General features: G+C 39.4%; 1 protein-coding gene across 1 annotated transcript in view; it reads left to right on the forward strand.

Moving 5' to 3' along the window:
- Window positions 1-17627, forward strand: part of dnah7 (dynein, axonemal, heavy chain 7) — a 311419-nt gene that overhangs the window by 67891 nt on the left and 225901 nt on the right. Inside the window, exons 18-22 of the mRNA XM_048599124.1 lie at window positions 99-285; window positions 9574-9767; window positions 10892-11090; window positions 14367-14507; window positions 15459-15671. Of these exons, the coding sequence (XP_048455081.1) occupies window positions 99-285; window positions 9574-9767; window positions 10892-11090; window positions 14367-14507; window positions 15459-15671 (934 nt within the window). The remainder of the gene's footprint in view (window positions 1-98; window positions 286-9573; window positions 9768-10891; window positions 11091-14366; window positions 14508-15458; window positions 15672-17627) is intronic.

Raw genomic sequence — 17627 nt, forward strand, 5'->3', positions numbered from 1 at the left:
ACTACTCAAAAAAATCAGAAAAGAAAAGTAAGACTGCAGTTTGAAAACAACAAAGTCAAAATAAATGTAAGTTCAAATCTCTGTTTTGTATAATACAGAGTATGGGAAGGCAAACTGTTGCTGCTTCAGGAGATCATGGATGAATGTTTAAAAGTTCAAGCAACGTGGTTATACCTAGAACCTATTTTTAGCTCCCCTGATATCATGGCACAGATGCCTGAAGAGGGAAGACGGTTTACAGCTGTGGATAAAACTTGGAAAGAACTTATGAAGTTAGTTATAATGGTAAGTTACAATTGGTTATAATAATACCCAGGTAACTTGTAACTAATTCCCGTTAAAGCCTACATTTATTGACCTGCATTATATGATAATTTTAAGTTACATATAAACACATTGTTCTGTTACAAATGCTCCTTCACCAATGCAAACAATCTAATTGAACTATTCAAAACTGCAAGAGTTCTGACTTTCAGATTTGTTACAATTATTTAATGTCAAATAACAGAATATTTCCAATATGTTCTTACACCTCTAATCGTCTTATTAGGAAACCCCTTCATGGGCATAGGTTACTTTGACATCTTGCCTAAGCAACCATACTTAACATTTAAACCTCTTATTAACTGTTCCTGAATATCAGGATTTTTACAATTGACTTTAATGTGCGCTTATCTGACATCCACACGCAGTGGGTTGATGGATAACAACCAAAAGTTGAAATGCCACTTATTTTCCTATCTGCACCCAGAGCTGCTGAAGCCTGTAGTAGCATTCCTACTATGGCTTTAACTGAGACGACTAATACAACAAAGATTGTATATCATGTACAGACTCAATTCATCACTGTAAAAATTCCTTGAAAAGTTAGGTGAACAATTACATTTTTATTGTTTTTTTTATTGTCAGTGAATGCCAGCTATCATGGTTGCAACCACAGTGGCCACAAATTCTGCTGATCCCACCATCTCTGTGTCACAGAGAAGACACAGAGAATGGCTGTTTGGAGACAAAGGTCACCCCCAACTACACTTGGTACATTACTTACCTCTACTACTTGACTGTGCTGCTACCAGTAACACAGTGAGGCAGGCATTCTGTGTACTGAAGCAGCAGTTTCACACGCTTAGACCACTGTGGGGAGCTCTGCTGTACTTTTTGGAGTGCACATCAAGTTTATGGTGGTCTGCCAAGTATTCCACGACATTGTTATAATGTGACATTAGTGATATATAGGCCATTTATACAGGAGAAGACATTATGGAGGATCCATTCGGAGCTTCCTTCTCTTTGAACTGGCTCATCAGGAGTGCCTTTCTCTGGATATCATCCTTTTACCACCATGGTTTCACTAGTCTCCAAATTCCCATACATCTGCAACACCTCATCACAATGTCCTCTGTTCAGATCCTGCAATGGAAGACATTTACAAAAACCATTTCATAATGTCTTTATCCAGCATCTCCTATAATTAACAAAAATGAACTATTTATCCTTGTGCATCCCTTTGTGAATTAGAGGTGCCTATGCTACTTTAGTGTTCCTAAACAAGACTAATCATGATGGAAAGCTGCTGACTTTCAGTAGGGGAGACTGTGGGTGATCTGGAAAAACATGCGCGAGCATTTCTGTGCATTGAGGCTTCGGATTGCTCCAATTTAGCATGTCTGGCAGCAGCATTAGCTGACTGGCAGAGAAGAAACAGCAAAGACACTAGTGGAGTTGCTACGTTGGAAGCACTAATACAAGTCAGTCAAGAGATGACAGCATGTTTGTTTCAAATTTGCTGCTGCCACTCCTCTGTGAAAGTGCCTCAACAATCCTAGTGTTTTGTAGGCAGCAAAAATGGTTCTTACATCCTCTGTCTGAGCTTGCACAACAACATTGATCGGATACCATCAGATGCTGCATTACACTGAGTCCACAATTGTATTGATGGAGTTTTTCATTTGTTTGCTTGTGGGATGTGAATCGCTGTCTGGCCAGCATTTATTGCCCATCCCTAGGTGATAGTTCTTTGGCATACGAAAGAAAAAAATCAGAAGTAGAATGGTGAGTAGGGTGGAAAGCAAAACATTTTTGGGCCACCAATATTAGATTATACTTCATGCCAAATAACAAGATAAGGTTGAGGTGGAATATGAGGAAGGCCATAAGGAAGTGACATAAAATCACCCTCAGTCTTTTTGATGCCGGATGCAATGGTGTTTTTTGTAGTTGAATCCAGCAATCATTCCCACCATAAAGCTATAGAGTACAGGTAGGCCTGTGCTTGATCTGTTCTGCCTTGCTGTTTTCTATGATGTGAGATGTCCTGCTAATGAGAGGAATGAATGTCAGTGATTATATAACTATGTGGTTGGGTGATATGCTGGAGGTATGTAGAGGTAGTGAGAATTGGACATGATGCTTGGTATTGTTAGATGATGTTTGAGGATGAGGATCCGAATTTTAGACTCAAGTCCTGACTGTTCGGGACTACATTTGGATGGATAACAATGCATTGGGAAGGATGAGAGATTGTTGGGTGTTGGGTATGAGAAATTGTGAAGATACATTAATTTGAATCATTTGCCAGAAATCACTGATTTTATTCTGGCAGTGTATCCATAACTTCAGGGCCAAACTCTTTCTGCAAAGCTTTTTGGCCACCTGCTCCATTCCCCGCAGAGGGCATTATTTAGAGCCTCTTTGAGCCTCAGGAAACATGGCTTTCTCTTCCTCTTGAGCAACATTTCCAAGGCCTCTAGCACTTATTTTATGAACCTGAACCCTGTCTCCTCCTTGTGCTTCATTTGTTTATTCTTGTAGCTGGTTGCAGTACTGGCAGTCAGCAGCAGCTTCCTTTTTGTCATTGCTGTTCTTTTAAGAGATGCAAATTAGAGACTAGTTTAGACATTTGCTAGTTTCGACATTGTTAGTCTCTTGTTGAGCAACCAGCAGAGAAGGCCATGCTTTGCTGCAGGGTTGCAATTAGGCAAATCACGAGGCAGCATAAAGACGCATCCTCGATCATGAACCCTGGGACTGAAAACAGTGCCGACAATTTTTTAGCCCCTTAGCTTCTTTGTGAATCACCCAATCTAATAACAATATTGTATTTGTGATGTACAGTAAATGATTGAGATCACAATTTTTTTTTATCACAGCATAACTTTTACTTCAGTTTAGTTGGTTATAAATGTGGAAGAAAACAAATCCTTAAATAAAGTTCAGAAGAAATTTGAAAAACTTTGGTAAACTCCTTTCCCAGGCCATTTCAAGCCAGTGCTGGCCTCATTCGCAAGTAATAACCATTATTTAAGTTTAGCGTAGTTAATTTTTTCTTTATTCATTCAGGGGATGAGGGCATCACTGGCTAGGCAGCATTTGTTGCCCATCCCTAATTACTCAGAGGGCAGTCAAGAGTCAACCACATTGCTGTGGGTCTGCAGTTACATGTCGGCCAGACCAGGTAAGAATGGCCGATTTCCTTCCCTAAAGGACGTTAGTTAAACAGATGGGTTTTTCCTCACAATCGTCAATGGTTTCATGGTCATCATTAAACTCTTAATTCCAGGTTATTATTTAATTCAAATTCCACCATCTGCCATGGCGGGATTCATACCCAGGTCCCCAGAACATCTGGGGTCTGGGTCTCTGGATTAACAGTCCAGCAATAATACCACTAGGCCCATTGCCTTCCGACCCAAGTTTCTCAAACTCTAAATTCTGCCACGTAATTGTCACTATTCCCTGGGGATCTTTTATGCTAGGATCCTTTATTAAAGCTGCCTCATTACACATTACCAGATCCAAAATAACCTGATCCGTGGTTGGATCCACAACATTTTGTTCAAGGAAACTTTCCCAAATATACAGAATGAAATATTCCTCATGGCTATCTCTGCCAATTTGATTTTCCCAATCTATACGAAAATTAAAATCACCCAAGATTAACATACTGCCTTTTCTCATGCCCTCATTATTTTCTGATTTATGCTCTGTCCTAAAGAATAGCTACTGTTAGGGAACTTAAACCATTCCTCCACGAGTGTCTTTTGCCTCTTGTTATTTCTTAGCTCTATCCATATACATTTTACATCATCCAATGCAAAATCATTTCTTACTAATATATTAATTCCATTGCTTACTAACAAATCTACACCACCGTCCCTCTTTTCATTACTGAGCTTTTAAAGATTGCTTTAGTCAGTGGCTTTAGATAGAGTAGGGGAATGGGAAAATGGGGGCATTTCTAATTCTGGTGATACAAATTCACTGGTGTAACTTAAGTAAATCTTACATCAGTTGTTAGTATGGGCATCCTTAGCATGCTGTTCAGCAATATGAACATCTTCCTTCTTTTCTTCCACCTCTCACTTCAAACCTTCTGAGTGAGGACCGAACTTTGCATCTTATTCCTCTGTCAAGTGAAAGCATTGTTGCTGTACAATATCGTGCAGAGCAAATTACATCCATTCTGGGAAGTTCTGAAGGTTGCCGCCAGATCTGCCTGGGCATCTGAAATACATATTCAAAATGGTGATGCCCTGTCCAAACACCCAGGCAGTTCCACCAGCTCGGTCACATGTGTTCTGATGATGCAACTTTCCATACAGAAGTTTTTGAGAGGCTTTCTTTTTATTTCAACTGAGAGCATTTCCTCTTTGCTAGTAAACCAAGGTTTTTTAGGGTCCTCTAACATACCTGCCACATTTCCTACTTCTTCCTAGAACAACAATAGGGTTTCCATTCTTCTCACCTTCCACGTCATGAGCATTTGTATTCAATGATAATTTTGTGGCACTTCCATCACCTTCCGGATGATGCTATTACCAAATATATATTTCATGCCTCACTTTCAGCTTTCTGAAAGGACACTTCCCTCTGTGGTAGGTCCATTTCTCAATCACCCCAACATATTGACCCTAACCCAAAAGCACCTTACCATGCAAATGTAGCAGATGTTGCACCTGCTCCTTTACCTCGCTCTTGTCACTGTTAGAGGCCCCAAACACTCCTTCCAGGTGAAGCAGCAATTTGCTTTCAATTCAGTATACTATATTCACTGCTTATCACTTGCTTTCCTCAGCAAGAATGAAAGCAAACACAGATTAAGTCAGGGCTTCACGGAACACCTTTATTTCAATATGCAATCATGATGGCCGAATCTTAGATGGCCTGTCATTTTAATGTTCCAACTCGTTGTCCTACTGACATCTGTCTTTGGCATACTGCACTCTTCCACTGAAGTTCAATGTAAACTTGAGGAACAGCACCTCGTTTTTTGATTAAACAGTTTACAACCTTCTGAAGTCAACATTAAGTTCAACAATTCTAGACTGTAAACTCTGTCTCCCTATTTACAACAGGACTGCAACATTAATTCCAACCTTTCTCCAGTTGTCTGCTATTCATTTCCCATTTCCTTTTAGAGTTTTATGTATCCTAAGTGTTGCTTTGTAACTTGAGTATTTGTTTTATTTTTTAATATGTGCGTTTAGATCCCCTATCGAATGGTGCCTGTAACTTCTTTTCCCACTTTTTTATCTTTCTTTTTTTTAAGCTTTACTTTTGGTTCTTTTCTAGACCACTCTTTCCAATCATAATTCTCTTTTTACTTATCTGGTTTCAGCTACCCTGGTTTCACTCCCAAATCCCTTTCCAGGTTTGTCTCCCTCAGTGTCCCTCAAGGCATTCTCTGGAAGGTTTGATGAACACATTGCTATATTACAAGCAGAAATCATAATTATCCCATCCTACTCTCTTGCTGATCTTCCTGTTCCATGCACTTGTTGAGGATAATCCTGCCCATCTCCACCCAATCCAAGAAAACCTTCCTACTGGAGATTAGATAAAATAAAGGTTAGCTAATGGACAACAGAAGGATATTTTAGTGATTAGTGGCATAAACTTCAATACATGAACTCTGTCAAATAAGGCCGATGAGCTGAGTGCATAGATAAACACTTGGAAGAATGCTATCATAGCTGTTGTGGAAACATTGCTTAAGAGATAGAAGTAGCAGACACCATTTTTGGTTAAAAAAGTTTTCGGATGGGATTGAGAAAACAGATAAAATGAAACGTTTAGTGAAAGTAAGACAGTTCTCCTATTAGCTGCAATTGAATTGTAGTGAAGGACATAGAAGGTGCTGAATTTTTCAAATTCGTTTAGAATTTCTTTCCTCGTTATGTAGCAAACCCAACAAGAGAAAAGGCAGTTCTGTTTTTTTGTTTTAGGAAATAAATCTGGGTAGGGGAAATATGCATCAATGATAGCAGTAGTGACCTTAATTCCATTAGACTTGTCTAAATTATGGAAAATGGCAAAGATTGACCAAGAACAAATTTTGAAGTCAGGAAATACCAAACTTTAAAATCTGAAATGTTCGCAGTTGGATTGGTGGAATGGACCCTTTACTTTTAAAAACAAGCTGGAAAATGGGCAATCTGCCTGCAAACAAACTTGGTATTAAAGGTCAGGTGGCTCTTTTGTCTGCCAATATACCTGAAACTACACAAGGCTGGAACTTCTTTTCTGGACAGAACACTAAAATGTGAACAATCTTTTGGAGCAATGAAGTATGAATACATTAAAATTCAACAGATCTTTTTTGTGTGTTTAATGACTGTCATTGTCCAAATGTCTCATGAGACGGTTCACAACAGACATTTTAATTGGAGAACAGAATTCAATAGAAGGGTGTGAGAAGAAACCCATTCTTTGACCAGCAGAAATAAATGACCGTGTCAATTTTCAAATTGTAAAAATAACTTGCATGGACAGTGGAAATAGGTACCATAGTCAGTTGACAGAAACCAGATTGTTTGTTTGGAACATTTCTTAACACACATTTTGGAGAGCAGCCTTAGTCAGACTGGGAGCCAAACCTGTCTTCTGCCAAAGACTGTGTCTTTGACGGTATCAGTAGCTTAGATTAATACCATTAAAGCAGATTGATAGCAATGAAACTTCGCTGTCCAGCATTATAATAGGGTTGACTCACGTTTTCAGCTCTAGAACTTCTCAACTTTTGAACAAATTTCAGCTCTATTTCTAATGATGTTTCTTTCCAAACCTTTTAAAGAAAATGACATCAGAAATTGCTTGATTTATTGTCACATGTACCGGAGTACAGTGAAAAGCGTTGTTTATGAGCAGTGTAGGCAGATTATAGTAAGCAAGGATGTACAAATCACAGGTTGTAAATAACCTAGACAGAGGCATATAGGTTACATTGCACAGGGAGTGCGTTGGATGATATCAACATTAGCAAGATCAGCATTATTTGAGGTTAGAGAATCCATTCATTGGTCTAATAACAGTCAGGAAGAAGCTGTTCCTGAACCTGCTGGTGTGTGTATTCAAGCTTCTGTATCTTCTGTCTGATGGAAGAGATTGTAGGAGATCATTACCAGGGTGCAATGGGTCTTTGCTGACGTTGGCAGCCTTTCTGCAGCAGTGAGCTGTGTAAATAGAGTCCATGGATGGAAGAGATAACAAGGTGTAGAGCTGGATGAACACAGCAGGCCAAGCAGCATTAGAGGAGCAGGAAAGCTGACGTTTTGGGCCTAGACTGTGATGGCCTGGAGAGTGCACACAACCTTCTGTAGTTTTTTACGGTCCTGGGGAGAGCAGTTGCCATACCAGCCTGTTATGCACCTGGACAGTATGCTTTCAGTGGTACATCTGTAGAAGTTGGTGAGGGTCCTTATGGACATGCCAAATTTCCTGAGCTGCCTGAGGAAGAAGAGGTGTTGTTGTGCCTTCTTGCCTGTCGCATCTATGTAGGATGTCCAAGACAGGTCGGTTATCATCACTGCTAGAAGCTTGATGCTCTCCACTCCCTCAACCTCCGTTCCATGGATGTAGATGGGGACATGTTATAGAGTCAGAGTCATACAGAACAGAAACAGATCCTTGGGTCCAACTCATCCGTGCCAACTTCCCAAGCTAGTCCCATTTGCCTGCATTTGCTCTGTCACCCTCTAAACCTTTCCAATGCATGTACTTGTGGAAATGTCTTTTAAATGTTATAACTGTACCAGTATCTATCATTCCCTCTGGCAGTTCATTCCATAAATACACCACCCTCTGTGTGAAAAAGTTGCTCCTTAGGTCCCTTTTAAATCTTTCATGTCTCAACTTAAACCTATGCTCTCTAGTTTTGAACTACACAATGAGCTTTGCATTGTCTCCCTTTTTCAAAATGATTTGCTTTTTCCGTAAGCGTGGAATAACTCAACAGTTGTTTTTGACTCGACATTTTCCAAGAAATCACTTGATAAATGTGTCATTAACCAATCCAATATCATCCAAACAGTTCAATTTTCCAATTCTTATGATCCCAAAAAAATATGCTTCTAATATGCCCTCCACATTTGGGAAAATGAAATATCAGTTCTCTTTCTGAAGTCAATGATCAGTTCTTTAGTTTTGCTGGCGTTGAGAGAGATGTTGTTCTCATTGCACCACGTCACATAACCCTTTATCTCCCTTCTGTATTTTGACTTGTCGTTGTTTGATATCTGTCCTACTATGGTGGTGTCATCAGCAACCTTGTAGATGGCATTCATTTGGAATTTGGCAACACAGTCATGGGTGTACAGGGAGTACAGTAGGGTGCTAAGGATGTATCCTTGGGGGCCTGCAGTATTGAGTGTTATTGTGGAGGAGGTGCAGTTACCTATCTTCACTGATTGCGGTCTGTGGTTCAGAAAGCTGAGGATCCAGTGGCAGAGGGCGGAGCGGAGACCAAGGTCACACGCTTTTGAGATCAGTCTGGAGGGGATAATGGTGTTGAAGACAGAACTGTAGTCAATGAGCAGGAGTCTAATGTATGTGTTCTTGTTGTCCACATGTTCCAGGGATGAGTGCAGGGCTGGGGATATGGCTTCTGCTGTGGACCTATAATGTTGGCAGGCAAATAGTAGGGGATCGAGGCAGGCTGGGAGACTGGGGTTGATGTGGGCATGACCAGCCTTGTGAAGCACTTCATGATTATTGTGGTCAGAGCGATTGGGTGCCAGTCATGAAGGCACATTGCAGGTGCTTTCTTGGATATGGGGATGATGGTGGTCTTCTTGAAGCAGGTGGGAACTTTTGCATGTAGTACGGAGAGGTTGAAGATGTCGGTGAATACCTCTGCCAGTTGGTCTGCACAGGATCTGAGGGCTTGACCGGGGATGCCATCTGGGACCGTTGCTATCCTTGGGTTGACTTGGGTTAATTGGGCTGTACAACTTGTTGCTCTGCTTGATATCGTACAGTCTCCTGTTGTCTATCAGCTGCTAACATTTTTGACCATTACTTTACAAGATAAGTGGATGTTGATATCATACAAGAGGCACAACAAAAATGCCAGGTTTCTGCTAGTAAGGCAAATGAAATGTTGTAGATTTGGGAACAAACTGAACCAAATAGCTTTTCCATTTGTTACTTTTTTACTAAGAAATGGTAGGATTGTCCCTTCAGTTTCTACAAGCAGAATACATTGCCCCATTTTATTTACTTTCATGTATGCCTTGACTTTTTAATGACTGATTCCCTCTTGGACCAGCCCTATTAAATAATATGTTACCTCTCCAGGATACGCATGTTCTAGCAGTGGTATCCATAGACAAAATGATTGAAAAACTAAAGAAATCAAATGCTCTGCTGGATTTGATCTTGAAAGGACTTAATAATTATTTGGAAAAGAAGCGTTTGTTCTTCCCTAGATTTTTCTTCCTGTCTAATGATGAGTTACTGGAGATCCTATCGGAGACCAAAGATCCTACAAGGTATGATATTTTGATGCATAGTCAACTTCAAATTGTTTGGTACTGTTATGAGATTTTAGGTAGCTATTTCTGTATAAACTCTTAAAAGATTGCATGCTACTTATAAGACTTTTTGACTGGATCCTGTTCATTAGATGAACGTTTCTGAAATTAAGAACATTGTTGATGAGCTAACGTAAGCAAATTGTGTGATGCACTCCAACAGATTGCATATAATTTATATAACTAGGGTCCAGATATTGGGCCTTTGACCTTACTTTTGGGGGTTTGGGGATTGCTGACCAGGTGTTGTGCGATATGCTGGTATTAAAATGGCCCTTAGCGAATGGATCTGTGGTTTGGGGCCTGGCCTCCGGTTTGGGTTTGACTTGGTAGTTGTTTACTAGGTTAGCCTGGGGTCTGACATTGGGCTGAGTAGGGGTACAGATTGAAGTCTGGAAACAAGAGATTAGTAAAAGAGACTGTGTGGGGATAGTGGCTGCTGTGAGGATGGGCAATAGCAGAAATTGTGTCTCCAGGCCAAGAATTGGAGGGGAGTCACAGAGATTGTGAGGGGATTGATCATTTGTTGGATACTGGTTTAATGTAGTGACAGTGATTGGTTACTTTAACACACAACTGGGAATAGAAACCCTGTTTCTCTGGATTCAGATTTGGGTGTTAATTGCCTTTCTTGTTTGGCAGGTGATTCCCTACTTTGTGATTGCCTGGGCAATGAATCTTGGTGAGCTGGCCTTAAGCAGCATTTAGCCCCTTTATTTGCGTATGCAAAGAACCCAACATCTAATTCACGGTTTTTACAATGCAGCACTCTGTCCATTGGGTTGTACATGCATCCTGTCTGCTATTGACTTAGTAAGTCAGGTAATCTCCAGAAAACCAGATGCTGCATGTTCACTTATGTGGGCTGCATAGGAGCCAAGTGTTAGAATGGCGCTGGAAATGGAAACCTATCCATAAACAGTCTCTACATGGTATTGGATTAACTATTTCATAGAATTTTCAGAAAATATCTGTTTAATGAAGAAAATAAGCTGAGTCATAAAGTAATATATTCTATTAGAGATCATGGAAGTTGTCAAGCTATGCATTTTAAATTCTTAAGATTTTGATCCTTTCTACAGAGTACAGCCTCATTTAAAGAAGTGCTTTGAGGGCATTGCAAAAGTTCAATTCACTGATATCTTGGAAATAACCCATATGAAAAGTAGTGAAGATGAAATAGTGGAACTTATTGATATTATTTCCACTGCAAAGGCTAGAGGTCAGGTGGAAAAGTGGTTGCTGGAACTTGAGTCAGCCATGGTGAAATCCATTCACAAGGTAGTGTGTTTTTTTCAACTATGGCTATATGCATTAATCAATTTCGGGGAAAACAGAGCTATTTCTTTACTTTGGTCAGAATTGTTTTTATTTTATGGATGTTATATATAACTTCACCAAATCAATAGTGACAAAAATATGACACATACAAGTTTTAAAACCCATCCAATCCAGGGTGTGCTATTAAAATTGCATTGGAATATAGTCTTGTACCCACTGACCATCTTCTTAACCATGCAATTTTTAGACAAACACCAAAAAGTGTTGGGCACATAATTATGGGATGCAACTGGATGTCCTTTAAGGTTATTTGGACCCCAGTTTTAATAATGTGAAATTGTGCAGGTCCTGACCAAAACTTAATTTCCTGGTTATACCTAGTTGGATTAGACTCTTAGGGAAACATAGATATTTTCTAATCAACCTGTTCAGAGATGTTATTACACACCTCTGGAGCAGGTGGAATTGAACTCACCACAAGATTTAGGATAACATAGATGTTATTAATCAACCTGTTCAGATGTGCTATTACACATCTCTGGAACGGGTGGGCTTTGAACCTTGATCTTCTGGCTCAGAGGTGGAGACGCTATCACTGTACCATAAGTATCTCCTTAGGTCAACATAAATATTTTCTAATCAACCTGTTAAGAGATGTTATTACACATCTCTGGAGCAGGTGGGACTTGAACTTGGAATTCCTGGCTTAGAAGTAGGGACGCTACCTTCAGAAAGCATAAAACACTTCTTAAAACTGTATACATCTGCTTCTGGTTGGGTCATGGTGACCAGTCTGCTATTGTATTATTATATTACTTGGAAAAGTTCAATCTTCCATCGGAACATGGGAGCAGAAGTTGGCTATTCAGCCCCTGTAGTCTGCTGCAGCATTCTGGATCATGGCTGATCATCCACCTCAATGTCTTTTCCTGCAGTATCCCCATATCATTTGATGTCATTAGTATCTAGAAAGCTGTTGATATCGACCTTGAATGCAGCATATGAATGAATTTCCACAGCCTTCTAGGATAGAGAGTTCCAAAGATTCACCACTGACTGAGTGAAGAAATTCTTGTTCATCTCAGTCTAAGCGGCCAACCCCTTATTCCGAGACTCTGCCCCTGGTTCTAGAACTTAACTGGGGAATCATCCTATCTGCATCTACCCTGTTGAGCTTTTATGAATATTGTAAGGTTCAATGTGATTTTCCCTCATTCCTCGAAGTATTGAAAATAAGAGCAGGAGTAGGTCATTCAGCCTTTTGAGCCTGCTCTGCCAATCAATATGATCATGGCTGATCCTCTGTCTCAATGCCATATTCCTTCTTTCTCCCCATGCCACTTTATGCCTTTAAAATCTAAAACTTTATCTTTTTCTTTCTTGAATATATTTAGTGACTTGGTCTCCACAGCCTTTTGTGGCAGAGAATTTCACAGATTCACTATCCTTTGAGTGACAAAATGTTTTATCCTCTCAGTTTTAAGTGGGTTACCCCATATCCTAAGACTGTGACCTGGTTCTAGATACATCAGTCAGGAAAAATATTCTCCCTGTATCTAGCCTGTCCAGCCCTGTTAGAATTTTTCACCTTTCAATCAGATCCTCTCTCATCCTTCTAAACTCTAGTGAATTTAGGTCCAGTTGAAGAAATCTCTCCTCATAGGATAGTACTGCCATCCCGATGTCTGCCTAGTGAACCTTAGCTGCACTCCCTCTATGGCAAGTATGTCTTTTCTTAAGTAGGAGACCAAAACTGCATGCAAAACTCCAGGTAAGGTCTCACCAAGGCCCCGTATAACTATAGAAAGACATATCTACTTAGGATCTGAAATCCTCTTGCAAGGAAGGCCAATACGCCATATGCCTTCCTATTTGCTTGCTGCATCTGCTTGCCTACTTCCAATGCATTTCAGGAAATCTTCATCCAACCTAATATCATTGCTAGTTTTGATCTGTCCAATCCAAGTGTAAATCAAAGTCATTCCTGATAACAGTTGTACCATTATTAAATGCATTTCTGATTTCTTGCTTTATGCCTTCCCTTGCATCTCCATTACGATTTGGGGCCTTATAGACGTTTTCTGCATTTTGGTGTTTCTTATCTTCACCCATCATATCCTTCCACACTATTGTATTGATTTGATCTTTACTGACAATGCTACCCCACTTCTTCCTTTCCTTTGTCTTTTCGAAGTAATGAAAACTCCTGGATGTTCAGTTCCTGTCCTTGGTCATCCTAAAGCCTTGTTTCTCTATTTGCAACTGTATCATAAACATGTATATCTGTTTGTGTTGCTAATCCAACTACCTTATTGTGACTACTCTATGCACTAAGACACAAAGCCTTTAAACTTGTCTTTTTAATCTTGTTAGTCATTTTAGGTTTATTTTGCACTATAGCTCCATTTATTTTTCTCCCATGTTATTTCTACCTTCTACTTTTGCTTCTCACCTTTCTGACTTTGTTTCTCTCCTAATTTCTATCTCCTCTGTTTCCCTGCTCAGGTTGCCATCTCCCAGCCATTCAGTTTAAACCTACCCTTACAGCACGAGCTAAACATGAGAGAATACAGGTTCAGTCTCCTCAATTTATCTTTATATGACAATCCTACCTTCCCAGGAATTAGTGTGGTGAAGCTTTGCTGCATTCCCTCTGTGGAAAGTATATCTTTCCTTACGCAAGAGGGTGAAAACTACAATCACATATCTCATTATTTAGTAGTTGATTATGTTACTTGTATGTAATGAGCCTCTTTATTGTTCATTAAGATTGTGCTTGTCTTCTGCCCAAGAGTTCATGTGAGCATCTTTCCCCATATAGTATCAGTAGCTTAGTCTGTTGCCAAAAAGATGGATTGATAGCAGTGAATCGACCCAAAGCTTTTCAGCACACTGTTGTAGAATGGTGATTGGTAGTGAGGATTGTCCTTTGTAACAATTTCTGTCCAATATAGTTTATCACAATGGAAGTGAGACTAATTTCTTAAACTTCCTGGTTTATTTCCTTCCCCTTTCTGAAATAGATTATCCAACTCGTGATAAAATATGATTATGTCAGAATGTTGCACTGTTAATGTAAGTTGATTACGAGTTATTATTACCTTTGTGATTAATGGATTAAGTCAACAGTTGTATCGATTTTAGCTGTTTCACTTTACCTGGACCAACAGAATAACTAAACCTGCAATTAAAATTTCAATAATAAAAAAGACTTAAAATTAACATGAACTGCACAAAACCTGTTTTACAAATTTTATTTTGTGACTTAATGCAAAGGTTATTGGCCAAGCGATCGAAGCCTATCCAAAGACTCCACGTATAGATTGGGTGAGGAACTGGCCTGGTCAAACAGTGTTATGTGTCTCACAGATGTTTTGGACACAAAAGGTTCAAGATTCGATTAAAGCTGGTCAACAGGTAAGCAAAATTAGGAGAATGGGTAGAAAAGAATCAACTTACAAAACTCAAATAGTTTACTGTAAATTCTTATGTTTTGAAACTGCTATATGTTAGTTGAAATAAATAGTTAATTGTTGTAATTTTGAAACGATGGGTTTTACATTTCATTGGTTCAAATATTTTTTAACAAAGTCAAGTAAGGCTGCAGAACATTGTGTTTGATCTACTCTGTTCAATTAATGTAATGCTACAATGAGCAAAGAAACCTAAATTATGATGAAGAATGCAACGCTGTTTTTCAATATTACAATTTTGGCATGTGATGCATTATAAGCAGGTGATTTAAATTGACAAAGTTATGTTAAATGATTTAAATTATCAAGATAAAGTTTTCTCTGTCAGCGGTAGAGTAAATCTAAATTATAATGGACTTAAGCTTGCAAATAGCATCTCTTCCTTCAAAGGCATTTATAACCTTCTGCTTGCAATGTTTGGTTTAATAATTTCAGGTCATAACTCCGGCCCCTATTTTTAGTTAGCAGATATTGGTGGTGATTCTGCTTTTCCAAATTATACCTGCTTCGAGCACATTTTTGTTTCTTATTTACTTAGCATTACTATCACGTTTGGCCTTGCACTAACATCCTTTTTGACCATTTTTACCTTGCACCTAAAGACAGGCCTTGCTATTTGCTCTTTCCTCCACTTCCCTTTTCTCTAACTAGCTTAAATATAGGCACATCTGTGAGCACTTGCAGTTCTGACAATGGGTCCACAATTGCTGTCAGATCCACTGAATATTTTCAGCATTTTCTATTTTACTTTCAGATCTTCAAAATCCATTGAAGTTTGATCTTACAATGAATTTGTTTTCTCTCTGATATATTGATAATATCTGTTGTGTATGTAGTAAATTGAGTTTAATCCTGATAATTTGATGTTGAATTGTCTGCTCAATTTCCTTCTTAGGCCCTCGAGCAGTTCCTGGACACAAATAACAAGCAAATTGATGACATTGTTACTTTAGTACGTGGAAAACTGTCCAAGCAAAATCGTGTGACTCTTGGGGCATTGGTTGTGCTGGATGTTCATGCCAGAGATGTTTTGGCAGTTCTCGTAAAGAAAAAAATCAGTGATGAGAATGACTTTGAATGGTTGAGCCAGCTGAGATACTACTGGGAGGTGAGTGGAAGCTTATAATGTTCTGAGGCCTCTAAGAATATTTAAATCAGAGTAATTCATAATAAGAACCATTGAACAAATTTTTGGTTGTCAGCTCAAATAACATGTCAAACCAGAACTGTTTGTTATTCTCATATTCGTTTATGATAATTAATGATAATGCTTTAAAACCCAACACTTTGCTTTCACAGTGAAATCACACTTGGCAAATGATTTTAAAAAATCAATAATCCCAATTTACTCCTATTTTTAATCTAAGCCCCAGAAGTGGGCTTGGAGACATTTCATGTGTAATATTAGCTGGCATGACACTTAAGGGCTGTTGCCACTGGATGGAGAGAGGCAGGGGGCACACCATGCGGTAAGGAATCCTGACAAGCTTGTGGGGCCTGCGTGGTCCCACCAGTTTTGGCACCCTGTGCTCAATGGACCCTTCCCCTGACCCTAACCACTGCAGTTTTCCCTGTTCTTATTTGCTCCCCACACTTTGTATCCCAATCCCAGCCTTTCCCTGCACACCTCTCCTCTTTCTCAGGAATGGATTTCTGAGCAAAGTGCGAGGAATTGTGTTTGTGAAACCAGGATGTCTTGATTTCTTTTCTCTTTATCCAAACAAATTCCCCACTCATATTAACTGCCTGTCAGGTGAGGGTTGCTTCAAAAGAGGTCTCAAGCCAGGAATATTCAGTTTTCTGCTGGGAGAGGGATAGTGTGGCCGGGATTTGCGTTAGAAGGCGTGGATGGAAACTGATCAAATCCCAAAGGTCAATTTGAATTTTGGGCACATCTGATCCTGTTGCAGGGAGAGGGAATACTGTTCTTTGGTTGGGTGTTTTCTGAGCTTGGAGATGTCTGTGATCCTAGATTTGAAGCCCATGATGCTGTTCTAGTGTTGACAAAAGAGGCAACGGGAGGAAACAGCAAGAGGAGAAGCAGCAAACCTGGCTCACACAGTCCTGGAAAGATATTTACCTCATCAATACATAAGTCCTTGACTACTTGGGATTACTGAACCCTGGGAAATTCAAAAAGAGACAAAAGATAGAACACATGTGGAAATGAATACTATGTTTGGTTGATGATGCTGATAGGCAGCATACAGATGAGAAATGGGCGGGGACCAAAGATTGATCATTGAGGATTAAAAGAAGTAGAAGTTTGGGAGGAGAAGAGCGGCCATTACAATTGGTATGTGAATGCAATTCTTTTTGTCTTCCTGCGCCTAGTGCTTAAAAACATGTGCTTAAATCTGTATCCATAGCTGTCTTTTACCGGAACAGGTCGCTAACCCATTGTCAGAGGCTGTAACTCGAAAACAATCTTGTAGTTTCAAATATTGCGATTGTTTGAAATTTGGCATTCATATGTTTTTCCTGTTTCAGAAAGATTGTGACTTTTAAAACGAATCTCTCTCCATACTCTCACCATCTGTAGGCTGGTAGTGACTTCATTTTTCCCACATTTTGAAATAGCGGTGATGTATTTCTCTGTTTGCTCAGTTTGTGGACTCTGGCATTGAAAGGATCACAACAACATTGAAGGAGGATTCACTTCACTCGCTGTTTGATCCGGTGGGTTGGAGGTGGGGTTGCTTTGCAACATAGACATGTTTGCAAACATACAAGGAGAATTATGAGTAGCAATAGATAAGTAGATAATTCAATTCGCAACAATTTAAGTACAAAACAACTAAGGAATACCAGTTTATGAACGTCTTTGCTTTTGGAATGGAGTAAGAAGGTATTGTAAGAAGGTTTTCTTTGAAGCAGCTTTCACTGTTTAACTGACTGCTATTTCAAAAGTGGATAGTTAAAAGCAATTGAGATCAGCATTGTAAGAGTCATGTGACCAATCCTCCTTGTGGGGTAGGTAAACACTTACCATTGAGACAAAAACTTGCATTGCATTATATAAAAAAACACCTCTGGCCTAACTCAGAAAGCCATTAGCACATCT

The sequence above is a fragment of the Rhincodon typus genome, chromosome 7, assembly GCF_021869965.1.
Source record: "Rhincodon typus isolate 14 chromosome 7, sRhiTyp1.1, whole genome shotgun sequence".
Taxonomy (NCBI): domain Eukaryota; kingdom Metazoa; phylum Chordata; class Chondrichthyes; order Orectolobiformes; family Rhincodontidae; genus Rhincodon; species Rhincodon typus.